Here is a 17,212-nt window from a genome sequence, read left to right as displayed (position 1 = left end):
AACAACCACACCTAAAACAAAAACAAGAGCAAACTAGGCAACTAGAACAGGAACAGAACCATACAGATGGAGATCACATGGAGGGTTGTCAATAGGGGAGTGGGAGGGGGAGAGGGGGAATGGTTTGGTACAGAGAATAAGTAGCATAGATGATAGGTGGAAAATAGACAGGGAGGGTAAGAATAGTGTAGGAAATGTAGAAGCCAAAGAACTTAGAAGTATGACCCATGGATGTGAACTATAGGGGGGGAATGTGGGAGGGAGAGGGTGGGCAGGATGCAGTGGAGTGGGGGGGGAATGGGACAACTGTAATAGCATAATCAATAAATATATTAGAAAGTAAAAAAAAAAAGTTTCATGCTCAAGGAAACAGTAAGGCATTCATCTTAAGAAAACATATTGTTGCTGCATCTGTAAACCCCAAAGTATTCAAGCCTACATTATGTGTTATGAACCATTTAACATTTGGTTCATTTGATACATTTAATATGTATCATAAAACAAATTACCTAATAATAAAAGTGGAACTTTCTTCCTACATCTCTCTAGAGATCCTCTGCCTTTTATTATTTGCTTTTCATTTCCAGTGTTTCCTCTTATCTGATATAAATTCTGTTGTCAGACTACACAGGTGCACCAAAACAAACAAACAAAAAAATGGTCCAAATGAAAGAACAGATCAAAACTCCAGAAAAAATACAACTAAGCAACAAACAGATAGCCAACCTATCAGATGCACAGTTCAAAACACTGGTAATCAGGATGCTCACAGAACTGGTTGAGTATGGTTGCAAAATAGAGGAAAAAGTGAAGGCTATGAAAAGTGAAATAAAGGAAAATGTACAGGGAACAAACATTGACGGGAAGGAAAATGGGACTCAAATCAATGGTTTGGACCAGAAGGAAGAAAAAAACATTCAATCAGAACAGAATGAAGAAACAAGAACTCAACCTGTCCTGACTGGTAATTGAACCAGCAACCTTTTGGTTCACAGGTCAGCACTCAATCCTGAGAGAGAAATTTTGATGAGAGAAAATAATTTTTATTATATATCATCTTCAAATGAGTAAGAAACAAAGCATTAGAAAAAATAATCAACTGCCCAATAAGCATAAGAATAAAAGCCCAGCTTCACTAATTAAAGCCCTGCACACTAAAACAAAACACAATCCTTTTTGCTTTGGCAAAAATTGAAAAGATTGATATTATACAGTATTTGAAAAAAGTATGTGAAAATGGAAATTCTGACATATTCTGATGGAAATAGAAGGGGAGGAAATCTGGAAGTTCATATCAAAATTTAAATATGCAAACTTTCCCTGGCTGGTGTAGCTCAGTGGATTGAGCATGGGTCTGCGAACCAATGGGTCGCCAGTTCGATTCCCAGTCAAGGCACATGCCTGGGCTGCAGGCCAGGTTCCCAGTGGGGGACACAACCACACATTGATGTTTCTCTCCCTCTCTTTCTCCCTCCCTTCCCTTCTCTCTAAAAATAAATAAATAAAATGTTTTTTTTTTTAAAAAGAAAGCCTAAATATGCAAACTTTGAACAAAGAATCTTATTTCTAGAATTATTCTGTATGAATAACCTCAAAAATTTGTGTATGATATACATAATTCCAACTTCATTTAAAAAACAAACTAGCAAAAGGTTAAAGGGGGCCAAATATATAGTAATGGAAGATGATCTGACTTTGGGTGGTGGGCACACAATGTAATATATCAATCATGTATCACAGAAATGTACACTTGAAACCCAAGTAATCTTATTAACCAATGTCACCCCAATAAATTTAATTTTAAAAAATAAGAAACAAATTTTAATTATATAAAATTGTTTATTTATAACACATACCAAAAATCTGTGAAAGTTTTATATACCTATCTATTAACAATGGTTACATCTAGAGAATGGGATTAGAGAAAAGCAAAGAAGGAATGTGTCTTTTAATTTTTATTATCATTTAAAAATCCATTTTATAATGATTTTGTATTACAACTTTAGGATTGTAAAAAAAATTTTTTTTAAGAAATAAAGTCAAAGTATAAAAGCAAATAAAAAAGTCTTAAAATAAAAAGCAAAGTCAATACAAATTTATTTTATTATTTCCTCCAGTCATCATTGGTCCTATTTCCCACATTCCTTTTCTAAATAGATCATATTTCCTAGAGGCTGAATGAGACCATAAGACTGAATAATGAGTTGTAAATAGAAGTGATGTGAATCTCTTCTGGACAGAACACATAACTGTCATGAAAGATTTTCTTATACTTTATTTTACCTCTGGCACACAAACCAGCAACTTTCAAGATGGTGATATTCTATCATCCCAGATCCCTGAATGATGAGCAGAGTAACCCTACCAGTCCTCAATGGACATATAGCATGAACAAGAAATAACCATTGCTATATTAGAATAACCTAGCCTATGCAACTGATAAACTTCCATAAACCATGATTTAACAAACTGGCTTTTACTTGCAAATAACTAGAATGTAATCTGTTTACAGTTAATGAATTTAATCAATTTTCATTAACATGGTGATGTGAAATATAAAGCCTATAGCTTTTTAGTGTACAAATCTAAGCTGACTTAATATAAATCTAAGATTACTATCTTGCTCTCAGAGGAGGGACTTAGCAGCAAGGATCAGTAAAACTGAATTTTTCATATACCTAAGTAAGTAGATAAAACACTGATTACTGGAGAAGAGCTAGATAAATGGAAAAAGTTGGTGCTAAAGGTTAAACTGAATTTATAGATCAACATTTTTCATGACATTTCATCAAGCTAACACATTCGTTTAGCCAAAAGAAAAAATAATTAAATATCCCACAAAAGTTACCTCCCACAAAAAATTTTGTTTCAGTAAGTAACATGAATAATTTTACCTCTCCACATCATTTGGCTATTTCTAATCTTACCTTTCTTGTCACCATAATATGGCCCTTTGTGTAGTAATTAAATATAAAAAGTTACTTTTCACACTAGACTGATCCATAGGGATTCTAATCACTAACAACAAACAGATGGAAACATTAAAGACTTATCCTCAACTAAATATGTCATCATCACTCTTCTGATCTAAATGGTGTTCCTTCCCAGAACTGAACCTTTGAATCTTCAGTGAAAATTTTTATTATCCATCAGCATTTGAGTAATACATACAAAACCTAAAACATCCATTGTGATTTACAACCAAATAAGAGACCACAACTAAGGCATAGTTCAGTCTGAGCAAGTAATGCTGAATGATTAAAATGCCAGTAAGATTTTCACATGCCTAAAATATTCCAGGTATTTTATACCTTCAGGCTAACACTGTATATATCATATTAATGCTCTGCTCTTGAGTTATAAAGAGGCCTGAGCCTAAATTCCAGGCTCAGTTTTACTCATCGGTATGTAAAATAAGGAAAAAAATAATAGTATTAATCAATCTGTTTAGAGATTAATGAGATAGCAGAGTAAATATGTAAGGCACTTATGGATATACAGGGTGGAGAAAAAGTAGGTTTATAGTTGTTTCTATGGAAAACAATACAATAATTAATAAATAATAATACAAGAATAAACTGTTTCATGTACTCACAACTGTAAATCTACTTTTGCCCCACCCTGTATTAAAGGCTCAAGAAATGTTTGTGTTGCCTCACTTATCCCCCAATACATAGATTTACTCACTAATCACAGCCACAATTAAATTACATGAAGTATCTTAAGTCTAATCTAGTCTAAAAGATTTGATTTTCTGAATTTTTAATTACTTGTAAAGTTTAAAGCACAATAAGAGTTCAGGAAGACAGAGGTCAGCAGATGTGGTCAAAAGTAGTAGGCGGCAGACTGTGTAGAATATTTTGAATGATTATAACTTTTATTCTGAGCTGGGGAGGCATTGGAGAGTTTTATAAGCAGAGGAATGTCATGACTTGACTTAATGTCTGAAAAGGGTGACCCAGGATAGACATGGAAAAGGAAATGTAATAAAAGCAATGGTTTCAGAGAAAACACAGACTACTCACTCAAAAATATTAAGCGAGCCCAGGCTCGTGTGGCTCAGTAGATCAGGCACATCAGCCTGCAAACTGAGAGGGTGCCAGTTTGCTTCCCTATCAGGGCACAGGCCTGGGTTATGGGCCAGGTCCCCAGCTGGGAGTGTGCAAGAGGCAACTAATCAATGTTTCTCTCACACATTGATGTGTCTCCCTCTCTTTTTCCCTGCTTACCCCTCTTTCTAAAACTAAAAATAAATAAAATTTTATTTATTTATTTTTAGAGAGGGAGAATGGGAGAGAGAAAGAAGGGGGGAAAACATCATCATGTGGTTGCCTCACCTGCACCCTCAACTGGGGCCCTAACCCACAACCCAGGAATGGGCCCTGACTGGGAATTGAACCAGCCACCATTCAGTTTGCAGGCCAGCACTCAATCCACTGAACTACACCAGCCAGGGTAAATAAAATCTTAAAAAAAAAAAAAAAAAGTGGGGGCTTCTGGTCAAGATAGAGATGTAGTTAGATATACTTTCCCTCCTCGCACAACCAAAAGAAGAACAACAAATTTAAAAACAATAAATAAGCCCTGGCTGGTGTGGCTCAGTGGATTGAGTGATGGCCTGCAAACCAAAGGGTTGCAGTTTGATTCCCAGTCAGGGCACATGCCTGGGTTGCAGGGCCAAGTCCCCATTAGGGGGCACACGAAAGGCAATCACACATTGATGTTTCTCTCCCTCTCTTTCTCCCTCCGTTCCCCTCTGTGTAAAAATAAACAAACAAAATCTTTAAAAAAAAGAACCATAATGAGTTATCTTCTCACACCTGTCAGAACGGCCATCATCAATAAATCAACAAACAACAAGTGCTGGAGAGGATGTGGAGAAAGGGTAACCTTTTTGCCCTGTTGGTGGGAATGCAGATTGGTGCAGCCACTGTGGAAAATAGTATGGAGATACTTCAAAATATTAAAAATGGAACTGGCTTTTGTCCCAGTGATCCCACATCTGGGAATATATCCAAAGGAACCCAAAACACTAATTCTAAAGAATATAAGCACCCTTATGCTCATTGCAGTGTTATTTACAATTGCCAAGATACGGAAGAAGCCCAAGTGTCCATCAGTAGATGGAAATGATGTAACAACTATGGACCCAGGCTGCTGTGGCTCAGTGGATTGAGTGCTGGCTTGTGAAATGAAAGGCTGTAGGTTCAATTCTCTGTCAGGGCACATGCCTGGGTTGTGGGCCAGGTTCCGGGCTGGGGGCGTGTTGAGAGGCAATTGATCGATCGATGTTTCTCTCCCTGTCTTTCTTGCTCCCTTACTCTCTCTCTAAAAATATATAAATAAAATCTTTAAAAAAAAAAACAACAACTATGGGACATTTACACAATGGAATACTATTTGGCTATAAAAAAGAAGAAAGTTTTACCCTTTGTGAGAGCATGGATGGATGTGGAGAAAATTATGCTAAGTGAAATAAGCCAGTCAGATAAAGACAAATACTATATGACTTCACTCATATGTGGAACCTAATGAACCAACTGAACTAACATGGAAAACGTGGACAGATTCATAGATGGAGAGCAGCATTGACAGCTGGTAAGGGGAGGTTAGGGGGTGGAGGGATTGAGCAAAAAGGAGTAAGGACTCGTGGACATGGAAAACAGTGTGGTGATTGCTGGAGGGAGGGGAGTTTAAAGGGACTAAATGGTAATGGAAGAAAAATACAATAAGGATTAAATATTTTTTAAAAAAGGAAAAAAAAGAAGGAAGCTAGGCTTTTAGTGGTGAGCACAGAATACAGTACACAGGTACCAAAGTATAATATTGTATACCTGAAATCTATAGAATGTTATTAACCAATGTCACCTCAATTTTTAAAAAATTTTAACATTTTTCCATCAAAAGATATTAGTAGGGCAGGAAAAAAAAACTAACCTCAAGAATAGGGCAGAACATTTGGTTTCTTAGTCCATTCAGGCTCCTATAACAAAGTACCACAAACTTATAGCTTATAAACAACAACAAACTTGGTAGCTTATAAACAACAACATCTACTTTTAACAGTTCTAGAAGCTCGGAAGTCCAAGATCATGGTTCCAGCAAATTTAGTAACTGGTGAGAACCCACTTCCTAGATGGCCATCTTTTTGCTGTAACCTTACATGGAAGAAGAAGGGAGGGATCTCTCCAAAGTCTCTTTCATAAGGGCACTAACCCCAATCATTAAGGCTACACCCTCATGGCCTAATCACCTCCCAAAGGCCTCACCATCTAATACCATTACCTTGGGGGTTATGATTTCAACATATAAATTTTTGTGGGGACACAAACATTCAGTCCTTAGCATCTGGAAATCATCTAAGAGGGCGTTAATATTTGGAACATAAAAAGAACTCCTACCACTCAACAACAAACCACCCAATTGAAAAATGGACAAATGTTTAAGGGTACAAACTTGCAACCAATAGGTAAGTCCTGGAAATATAATACACAGAATAGTGATAAGAGACAACAGTATTGTTTTATAAACTTCAAAATTGCTAAGAAACTAGTGGATCTTAATTGTTCCTACTTCAAAAATGAAATAATTATGTGACATAACAAACATGTTAGTAACTCAATCATACTGCAATATATAAATGTATCAACTCAACATTGTATACCTTAAAATCATACAATGTTATATGCGAATTATATATCTAGAAAAGGAAAAAGAAAAAATGGACAAAGGACTTGAATAGACATTTCTCCAAAGAAGATATACAAATGGTCAATAAGCACATGAGAGGATGTTCAACATCATTTATCATAAGGAAATGCAAATAAAAACCACAATGATATTACTTTACACTCATTAGGATGGCTATAATAAGTAACTTTTTAAAAAATAATACAGAAGCCCTGGCTGGTGTTGCTCAGTGGATTGAGTGCTGGCCTGTGAACCAAAGGGTTTCGTGCAGCTGGGGCACGTGTCTGGGTGGTGGGCTAGGTCCCCAGTGGTGGGTGCGGGGTAGGCAACCTCACAGTGATGTTTCTCTCCATCTCTTTCTCCCTCCCTTTCCCTCTGTCTAGAAGTAAATAAAATCTCTAAAAAATAATAATAATAAAGAAAACAATGAGTGTTGGCATGGATATGGAAAAAGTGGAACGCTTGCTTATTGTTGGTAGGAATGTAAAATGGTGTAGCAACTATGGAAAATAATGTGGTGGTTCCTCAAAATCCTGAACACAGAATTACCATATGATCCAGCAATATACTCCTAGGCATATACCCATAGGAATTGAAAGCAGGGACTGAACAGATACTTGTACACCAATGTTCACTGCCATATTGTTTGCAATAGCCAAAAGATGAAAACAACTCAAGTATCCATGAACTGATGAATAGCTAAACAAAATGTGGTGTGTGTGTGTGTGTGTGTATATATATAAAAGAATATTATTCAGTCTGAAAGAGCAGTGAAATTCTGACACATGCTACAATATGGATAAAACCTTCAAAACAGGCGAGGCAAAATGAACTAGTAATAAAAAGACAAATATGACATGATTCCACTGACATAAAATACCTAGCATAGGCAAATTCTAGAGACAGAAAGCAGATTAGAGGTTACCAGGGGCTTGGAGGAGGGAAGAATTGGGAGTTATTTCTTAATGGTTACAGTTTTGTTTGGTGTGATGAAAAGGTTTTGGTGATGGTTGTACCACATTATGAATATAATTAATGCCTCTGACTTGTATACTTAAAAATGGTTAAAATGGCAAATTTTATATTATACTATATGATTTACCATAATTTTAAAGTTAATAATGTAATATGCCAAAACTGCTAAATTGTATACATTACTAAAACAGTGAATTTATGGTTATGTGAATTATATCTCAATAGAGCTGTTTTAAATGTTTACTAACCTAAAGTTAAAATGACATTAACTAGGTCTCATTGATTTTTAGAATATACACTAATTCTGTCAAAAATTGTACTGACACTGACCTTGGCATTATTTTCCTTAAAATTAAAGACAAGATTGTGAAGATGTCTGAAGTAAACTTTTAACTATTTAAGGTCTACCCTAAGGTCTTTTCCAACTCTAAAATTCTAGGGTTCCAACTATTTTAAAAGCACCCTCACCCCAGTGGGTGTGGCTAAGTTGTTTTGGTGTCCTCCCACACACAGAAAATTCACTGGTTTGATTTCCAGTCGGGGCACAGGCCTGGGTTGCATGTTAGGTCCTGGGCTGGGGTGCATATGGAAGGCAACTTTTCCATGTGTCTCTCTTGCATCAATGTTTCTCTTCCCCTCTTTCTCCCTCCCTTCCCCTCTGTCTAAAGTTAAAAAAAAAACTTTTTTTAAAGCACCCGTTATGTTTAGTTGCTATTATTCTTTTATTTTCATTAAAGCATATCCCTAAAGAGCCTTTATTTACAAAACTTTTGTGGTCCTAATTCAAAACAGATAATCAAGATATAAAATATATTTGTGCCCTGCCCGGCAGCTCAGTTGGTTAGAGCATCATCCTGATATGCCAAGGTTGCAGATTCTATGTCCAGTCAGGGCCTATACAAGAAGCAACCAAGGAATGCATGGATAGATGGAACAACAGATTGATGTTTCTCTCTCTCTCTGTCTCTCTCCCCCCTGCTTCTCTCCTCTCTCTCTAAAAAAAATCAATAAATAAAAAAAAAATTTTTAATGTACTTGCAAAAATTAAGTTACATTTCCTTCAAAGTACTGCTTTTACAATTTCAGAATGACCCACGGTTTTCTCCAACCTAAACCAAATTCAAACTACTATATACTCAGTAATAACAAAATATATCATTCAAAAAGTGCTATTCACTTTCCATTAACTAAGTATACCACTGGTTTTTCTCATACCATAAGCAACAGTGCTGTGAGTACTTTAAGCATCTTACAGACGTAACCCTTACTTTACAAAAGAGGCAATTTACCCAAAGTAAAAAACTAATAGTACCACTAGCAAGAAATTCAAATATTCCTAGCTTCCAACTCTGGTTGCCTGTTTGACCTAAAAATTATCTACTTTTAAGGATAATTAAAGCCTGGAAGAGAAGTAGCAATAAGAAAAAAACAACAGGGGGCAGGGAGGGAAATAGCACTAAAAGAAGAGACAATCTAGGGAGAGTTAAAACAAAACAAAAAACATTGAGGGAGTAGAGAGGATGGAGAAGATATAGAACTAGGGAAATGGAAAGTCACTGAAGTCAGAAGAGGAAAGTTTCAAGAAAGGAGTGACCAAAACTTGCCAAATTCAGTAGTAAAGTCAGAGAACAAGATTAAAAAGTGACTGGATTTGGCAATTAGGAAGTCACTAATGACCTAATAATATGTATACATCGCATAAGAGGGACAATTAAGGAGTTGAGAATAAGGAAGTCAAGTGTTCAATGCACTTTCAAGAAGGCTGGCTGAGAAGAAAGACATAAAAAAAGAATGGAGATCAGTTAGAAGATACACAGGAACATAGTCTCTTTTCCTGTGTTGCAGAATACCTACAGGAATTTCTTATCCTGAAAGGATGGACAGAGAAGAAATAATACAATGCTAAGGGTTTGCAAAATACCTACCTTTGCTTTAAATAGCACGAGATCTAATTCTCTTTTATAAAGTGATATAGGATATGGCATGAGATGGTTGGGGGAGGAGGTATAACACTTATTTTTCTTTGTATCCACCAATATTTAAAAAAGAACTTTGCAAAAAGGAAGCATTAATAAATGTTTGTTGACTGGACATTTTATTTCTCCTTCCATATGTTATCTATCCTATTAATTTCCCCTTACCCTTTCAGATGCTCCCATGGGTGAATATTAGAATAGAAACTGGGTCTGGTCAAACACTATGTTAAGTGCAATTCAGAGCAAGCAATAAATGTTGTGTACTAATAGTTCTAATAAGGCAATGTATTCTAAAATGTTCATGTCATTTATTTACAGGCCAATTTCTAAGCTGACACAGACTATACAAAAATTTAGATGTGTTCTTATAATCCAGTAGTCTTAGCTATAACATCCATCTCACAGACAACAAAAAAAGAAGTTTAAGAAAAACAAAACAAAATCAAGTTTACTGTTCTCAAAATTCTACCAATGTCATCTTTATTGCTTCTGGAAGAGATTCAAAGACTAGGGGAAATAGTGTGGTAACATAAGAGACTTTTTAACACATATAAGTGTTATGTAAGTTGGTGAAAATTCATGACTTCCTAGATATCATAGCACTCATATTTAGTTTTTTCCAGCAGACATCAATCAAATCAGAATACAATTCTTCTTTGGTGGACAGAAATTTAATATATGCAATTTATCTACCTGTAGGGCTCCATGGAATATTAATTTGTAACCAAAACTGAAACAATCTTGTCTAATTTAGTTTAGCACTAACTCTTTTTTGTCAACAATTCTCATCCAAATGTACTAAAAGTAAAACCAAATGTACTAAAAGTAGAAACTTGTTTCTACTACCAAGTAATTTTTCTTTTTTTGCAGAAGGAGAGGGAAAATAAAATGGCCAAAATAAAAGTACAAGCTAGCCATGGCTGGTGTGGCTCAGTGGATTGAGTGCCAGCCTGCGAACCAAAGGGTTGCCAGTTTGATTCCCAGTCAGGGCACATGCCTGGGTTGCAGGCCAGGTGCCCACTGTGGGGCGTGCGAGAGGCAACCACACAGTGATGTTTCTCTCCCTCTTTCTCCCTCCCTTCCCCTCTCTCTAAAAATAAATAAGTACATGCTAAATGAACATATACAATACCGGGTGAGCAAAGCACTTTTCATTAAATAGCATATTGCCTTTAACCAAGAACAGGCAAGAAAAAAAATTATGCAAATTTTAAGGGAAAAAAAGCTTTTGGGTAATTACTTAAAGCATAAAATAAGAAATGTTGACTGAATAAAAGATCCAGAATAGGTTATAATTAGCACAAAAAGTAAAAAGTAAAAAGTAAAGTAAAACCTGACAGAAGAAATCTTAGATCCAGCAGTTCTCAAACTTTACCTGGGGAATGTTTGTTTAAAATGCAGATTCTAAATCTCACTGTCCATATATTCAGATTAAGTAGGTCTGGGGTAGTGCCCAAAAACTGGCGTTTCAAACGTAATCTAGACCAATCCCGTAACATTACAATTAAGAAAACTATGTTAAGTAATCTATTTGTCTAGAATCACGTAAAATCCTGGTCTCATTAACCCAAGGCAGTGTGGTCTTCCTACTACACTATTTAATGTACTTTATAGTTGAAAGAACTGGTACAAAGAAAGAATAAATTACTAATATATTGTTTGAGTAAATGAGCAATCTTGGAATATCTCCTGGCTCCAACTGCTTTTCATTATTCACTTACTTAGTATTCCTTAAACATCTTCTATGTACACAGCAAGACAGGAGATTACAAAACAATTTAAGATATAAACCCTGTCCTCTAGAAGCAATGATCAGTCAGGAGGACAAGCAAGGCAACAGAAGCAGTGCCCACATCTTGAGAAACACCAAAACAAAGATTATTAAATTTCCAGTTCTCAACAATATTCATTAACTGTTTAAGAACACTAGCAAGTGAATCTTGCCTGAGAATGTGTGTGTTCATAAAGAGATGTACATAAAATTGAAATCTAGTCAAGTGAATTACTTCAAGTGTAGAAAGAATCAGGTGCCACTGATGCCAATTCAGCCATGGACACATCTGAGCCAGCCAAGGGGAATTATAATGTGATGCAGGACCCCCCAGTTCCTTCAGAGTGTGGTGGAGACCCTTCCAGGTGTGGATCCCAACAATGAAGCTACTCAAAATGTCATGGGCACCCTGGCCTCCCAGGTGACTAAGGATGGTGTGGGAGTCAGGAGTGAGTCTCTCAAAAATGTGCCACCCTGGCATGTAGATTATTTTGATCTGAAAACAATTAAAGCCCAACAAACTCAAAAAAGAGTTTGTTACTTCCCCCTTACCTGCCTAAAGAGATTCAAATAGAAAAATCTGCTTCAGGAAGGGAACCTTAGCATTTTAACCTTAGCACATATGAATTGACTACCTCACACCTCCTTAGTTCAAAATTACACACAGAGTATATCTCATTTTCTCTCACTGTCTTCAGAATTTTCACGTTTATGTGAACTCCCCATGCACACATATTAAACTTGATTTTCTCCTGTTAATATGCTATAAATAATTTAAATTATTCAATCAGCCAGAAGAACTAAAGGGGTAAAGAGAAAGTTTCCTAGGCCCTGACAACAGCAAGGACAAGAACTAAGATGGAAGTAAAGGGTAGCTAACCTGCACAGGGGGTTGCATAGGGTGGGGTGGGATATAGAATTAGATACATTATCTGTAACAATTACAACCTAAATAAACTTGGTAACTTTCTTCTTCCAAGAAAAAAAATTATTTACAGAGGCTTACCCTTAAAAAGGAATGGCATTGTACTGTATCTTTTCATTAAAATAAATAATTCATTTAAAGACCAAACAAGCATATATTTTTATAAATTCTAATGTTCTGCATACCCATTGTTCTTAGAATTAAGGAATCCAAGAACTATATAGAGTAAGTGGGAAAGAGGGATTCAAAATAAATAACCATGACCCCCAAAGAGGGATGTGGTATCATTTTGTCTTCCAGTATTTTTTCCTTTCAGCTGCACTATTTGCACCTGTTTGGTTACATCACTACATCTATGTATCCCCAAACCTACACAGGCCCTCTTTAGTCACCTTGCACTTAATGAAATTGCACTAGCCACTCCAATATTAAGCAAACTTTTACACATTTAGAATCATGACATTTGCATGATCAGTGCAGTACAAAGATCATGTCAAGTGTCCCTGCTCTTTGCAAAGGCTGTTCTGGGTGAAGGCACTACTCTATCTCATGTTCTCAATTAGAGTAAGAAGTTGTTGTTACCATTAATGTTGTAGGTAAGGGTGCAGGCTATAATCCTGGCTCCACAATTTACTGTGTGGTGAGTTATTTAAATTCTCTGTACTTCACTTGCACTCTCCGTAAAAAGAACAATTAAACCTGCAGTACAGAATTGAGGATGAAATGAAAAAATACATATAAAGATATCAGAATAATTGCTGGCACATGGCAAGCAATAAATACTAGCTGTTATTAATATTATTGCTGATATAGGTCTGAAATCCAGCTTCACGAATGTGGGCATCTGCTGCTATCTACTGCTGATCTAAGAAAAAAAGAAGACTAAACCACTTTTTAAGCAATAATTCTTTTAATCCATCCCTTTGAAGGGACATTATTCTAATATTTTATTTACCAAATAGAAATTAAGTTTGTTTTAAAAATCAATGTTCTTTCTTTTACTTTTATCAGTTCTAATTACAAAAATAATAAGCCTGTCAACTATAAATGAGAATCTAGATGCTAAAAAAGGTCAAAAATAACAAAGAACACTGAAAAGTCTATGCTTTGAGATTTCTGCTCTTAAAATGACTGCTTAAGCTTAAGGCTTTTACGTTTTGTATGTTTTACAGGAACCACATAACTTATGGCTACAGAATTTAAATAGCTAACACAACATAAAGAAATCTAGTAAAAATTATTCATTTTTATTCCAAAAGGAACTGTAATGACTAAGAATATTAAAATACAAGTTTTCAAATATAATTCAGAAGTTCAAATATTTTAACACAACTATATAAATTTATCATAGTATAATAGACATTAATCAAAAACATCAAAAGTACAAAAAATTTTTCAAATTTTCTTTCAATATTTTCCCAATGCAGATTTCTGTGTCTAACATGGCAATGAGAAATTTACTGAATATGAAAAATACACTTATAAAAATAAAAAAGCAATCAAAAAACTGTCATGTGGTCCTTGACTAGTTTTTAAAAGCATAATCTATTAAGCCATCCTACACCAAATTTAAGAATTTTATGTATAATCCACTCCTAAAATTTTCTCAAAAAACCTATCATCCAAAGACTGCTTGAAAAATAATTTCAAAAGGAACATGAGGCTTTTTTTAAGGTGTCTGAGAACTAAAAAGAAAATATTCTAAGGAAAGGAAGACTATCATTTCTGTTTAAACTTCAGTAAAATGACAAAGAACTTTTAGGACTCAAATCTCCTAGAAGTCTGATGTGAGGCCAAAGTTGTCTCAATGACAGAACAGCCAATAAATGCCAGATGACTAAATGTAAAGAGATCAAAAACACCTTTAAACCTTTATACTTCCAAAAGTATATAAAATAGCAGTGTCCAGATTGAAAAGAGGCAAATATAATTACTAAAATACTTTGGAACAAAATAACACTAATGATAAATATAATTATTTACAATATATTAAGAATCTCACATTTTATCCAATTCATTAACATTTTTGAATAATGAAAGGAACATGGATTCCCAAAGAGTGATCTAAATCTAAAAATAAGATTCAATTGTGTTTTATAGTTGATGTCCTTTTTACTGTAAGCCAAATCCGCTTCTTTAAATCAAAAAAGGAATCTACAGCTCTGTTTCCAAAGATCTCGTAATAGACACTATCCACTGGTGATTAAAATATTTTTAATCTTTGCATTACCTCACAGCTAAAAATGTCAAGAAACCACACCCAATATGTCTTTTTACCCCCAAGGGAGGTGTGAGGGGGTGGGAAATATGGGAGTGGGAACTCAAACTACACAAAAGCACAAAAGGTTATTTCCCTGGAAGGATCGGGAAGGGACAGCACGTACACGGTGGCGGTTCCCTCTACAGTGATCGGGGGACGCATCAAAGGGCGAGCGCAGGCCTCGGCCTCTGCGGGATCCCTCCCTCGCCACCCGCAGGGTAAGTGGCCCGGACGCGCCAGCCTGGGCTACTCACCGGCCGCAGTGCTGACCAACAGGACGGTCCACAGTAGAGAGGGCACCCGCCAGGGCCGCTGCAGCAAGGAAGTCATCCCTGGTTCAGCCAAGAAGCAGGAGAGCAGAGAAAAGAAATATGGAAAGTAAACACAGGCGGAGAAACACGGCCGGGAGGCTTGCCTTCTTTCTCGTCTGACTTACCCGGCCGTATTACAATGCAGTTTGAAAGGACAAATGGCAAATGAGAGGACCTAGCTGCAGAGCTTTCATTCCGCTGTAGGAATTCCCTTCATTTCTCTCCCTCCCGGCTCGGGGGGTTCATTCGCCTAGTACCGGGTGCCTCAGCCCCGCAAACTGAAGGCATATCCGTGGGGAGAAGCAGGGAGACAAGAAGCAAGCCCCGCAGTTATTTCCCTCGTAGTTTCACGATATCAAAAAAATATCCAGGTCTAGGAGAAAACATATCCAGGGCGCAGAGGGGTGTAAAGCGGGGACTCGATGGGGTAGCCGAATATCAGAACTAGTTCCCGACTGCGGGGAAAGGCGAAGCCCGGTGGGCGGCGGCGGCGGCTTCAGCGCCCGGCGGCGCGAGACGCATAGCCCGTGACTTCGGGAGGGCAGGATTCCTTTGAGTTTCGCTTCGGTGCTTCCTTCACTCCAATTTCAAGAACACCAAATTCTCTTCCTCGAATGGATCGAAAAAGGTGTCTGCCTCCATGGACAAACCCACAGCCTCCACGCCTCCGGGGAACGATCCCGTGAGGGTATGGCCGGAGGGCTCAGCGGCAGTGGGAAGCGGGGGAGGGGAAGGGTCTGCAGGCTGGGCCCTGTGCTCCCAGAGACAGCGGGCGGAAGAGAGGTGCCGAGAGGAGGCTGCTCTTTCTAGCCCTTCTGCGTGCGCGCCTCTCTCTTTTTTTATTGCTACCGCTCGATCTCTCTGGAGGTAAATTCCACCATGAAAGCCTCGTCTTCTCCCGTCAATGGCTCCCGTAAGCGAATCACAACCCTCCCACCCACCCCCCTTCAGAGGAAGCCGCCGCCGCCGCCTCGTTCTCCTGCAGTTCTGAGGTCCGGGCGGAGCTCGGGCGTCGGGGGCCGAGGGCGGGGGAAGGCGGGAGAGCGGATGTAGATGGCTGGGAAGGGGAGGTGGACACTGAGGCGGCGAGACACCCAGCACCCCTCCGGGAAGCACTTCCACTGGCTCCGAGCAGACCAGACACAAAGGGGGGAGTCGCCGCAGCTGCCAGTCTGCGGCGCTCGATCCACGGAGTCGCCCCGCCTCTGCCGCCGCCGCCGCCTCCTCCTCCTCCTCCTCCTCCTCCTCCGCCTCCGGCTCTTCCCGGCCCTGTCTGTCTCGGGCCTGTGGTGCAGCACTGTAGTCGTCTGCAGCAGCAGCAGTGGCTGTGGCACGAGGAGGCAACTCTGCGCTTGCGCGCTCGCGGCCCCGCCCGGCCCCGCCCCTCGCTCAAGGGCTGGCTGAGGCGGACGCGGCGGCCTTCGCACGGCTTGTCTCACCCAAACTGGCGAGGGCCGGGTGGGGCGGGCCGCTGGTGGTAGCGATACAAGTGGCTATTCTGCTTCATACACATATACTTCCATAGACGAACACTTCTTTGCGGGGGGGGGGGTATGTTTGAGAGAACAGCCACATTTTTCTGTCCAGCCTTCGGCAAACTCTTCCTAGCTGGGCTGACATCTCGGTCTTCTCTGCGACTGGGAGTAAAGCCCTAAGGGGCAAAACCGCTCCTATTGTTTGTTGGTGCTGGAGCCTCCCTCTCCGTATGTAGCCTTAAGAATCCAGCCCATCACGCTTTTCCCAGACCGGAGACCTCCGCTTCCTTGGCCTCCCCTCAGTGACTGAAACAAAAGCCGGAATTGGAAAGACCACACCTAAATTGATATTTTTGTTCTTATCAGCGTCCGGCTTTCCTCCAGGGTCCATTCCTGTGGCCCTCTTTAGATGACAGGAATACTGAACATTTCAAAGGATGCGAAGCCATAAAGAAAACTCTTAAAATTCTATACATTGTCCTGCTGTTCATGTATGTACACATCTGTCTGCAGCGAGGTTTCCCCTTCGAAAGTTGGCCTTTATTCACAAAGGCTGGAGGACCTTAGGGGATTTGGGAGACATGGGAAAGAAAAAATTGCGGTAAGGAGTTGCTGTCTCGGGGTAGAGTGGGATCGAGTCTTCGCACCAAGGAAACAGAAGAAGGTCCTGTAGGTAGCTCCCTTGAATTTGGAAAAGATCGGCTTGGTCGTTTTTTTCAGTTGCAAAATCCCAAGAAATCAAGATAGGGGAAGAGATTCCACCACCTACCCGCCTGCAGCCCTTACACACCCCTACGGGATCAGACCAACTTGGGTGGGATTTTGCTGG

At 38.6% G+C, this 17,212-nt stretch overlaps 1 protein-coding gene across 2 annotated transcripts in view; it reads right to left on the bottom strand.

The window, feature by feature from the left end:
* BMPR2 (bone morphogenetic protein receptor type 2) overlaps nt 1-15,170 on the bottom strand; it is a 135,944-nt gene extending 120,774 nt beyond the window's left edge. The window contains exons 1-2 of one of the 2 annotated variants that reach the window (XM_024563726.3): nt 15,034-15,170; nt 14,852-14,929 (exon numbers count right to left, since the gene is read on the bottom strand). In XM_024563726.3, coding sequence (XP_024419494.1) covers nt 14,852-14,927 — 76 coding nt within the window. In that variant the 5' untranslated portion in view covers nt 14,928-14,929; nt 15,034-15,170. Of the gene's footprint in view, nt 1-14,851; nt 14,983-15,033 lie in introns of those variants that run through there. The other variant, XM_045197996.2, reaches the window with a different exon arrangement.
* Between the last annotated feature and the right edge of the window lie 2,042 nt (nt 15,171-17,212).

The sequence above is a fragment of the Desmodus rotundus genome, chromosome 2, assembly GCF_022682495.2.
Source record: "Desmodus rotundus isolate HL8 chromosome 2, HLdesRot8A.1, whole genome shotgun sequence".
Classification (NCBI taxonomy): Eukaryota; Metazoa; Chordata; class Mammalia; order Chiroptera; family Phyllostomidae; genus Desmodus; species Desmodus rotundus.
The sequence above is the reverse complement of the archived record's forward strand: the minus strand, read 5'-3'. Positions and strand labels throughout refer to the sequence as shown.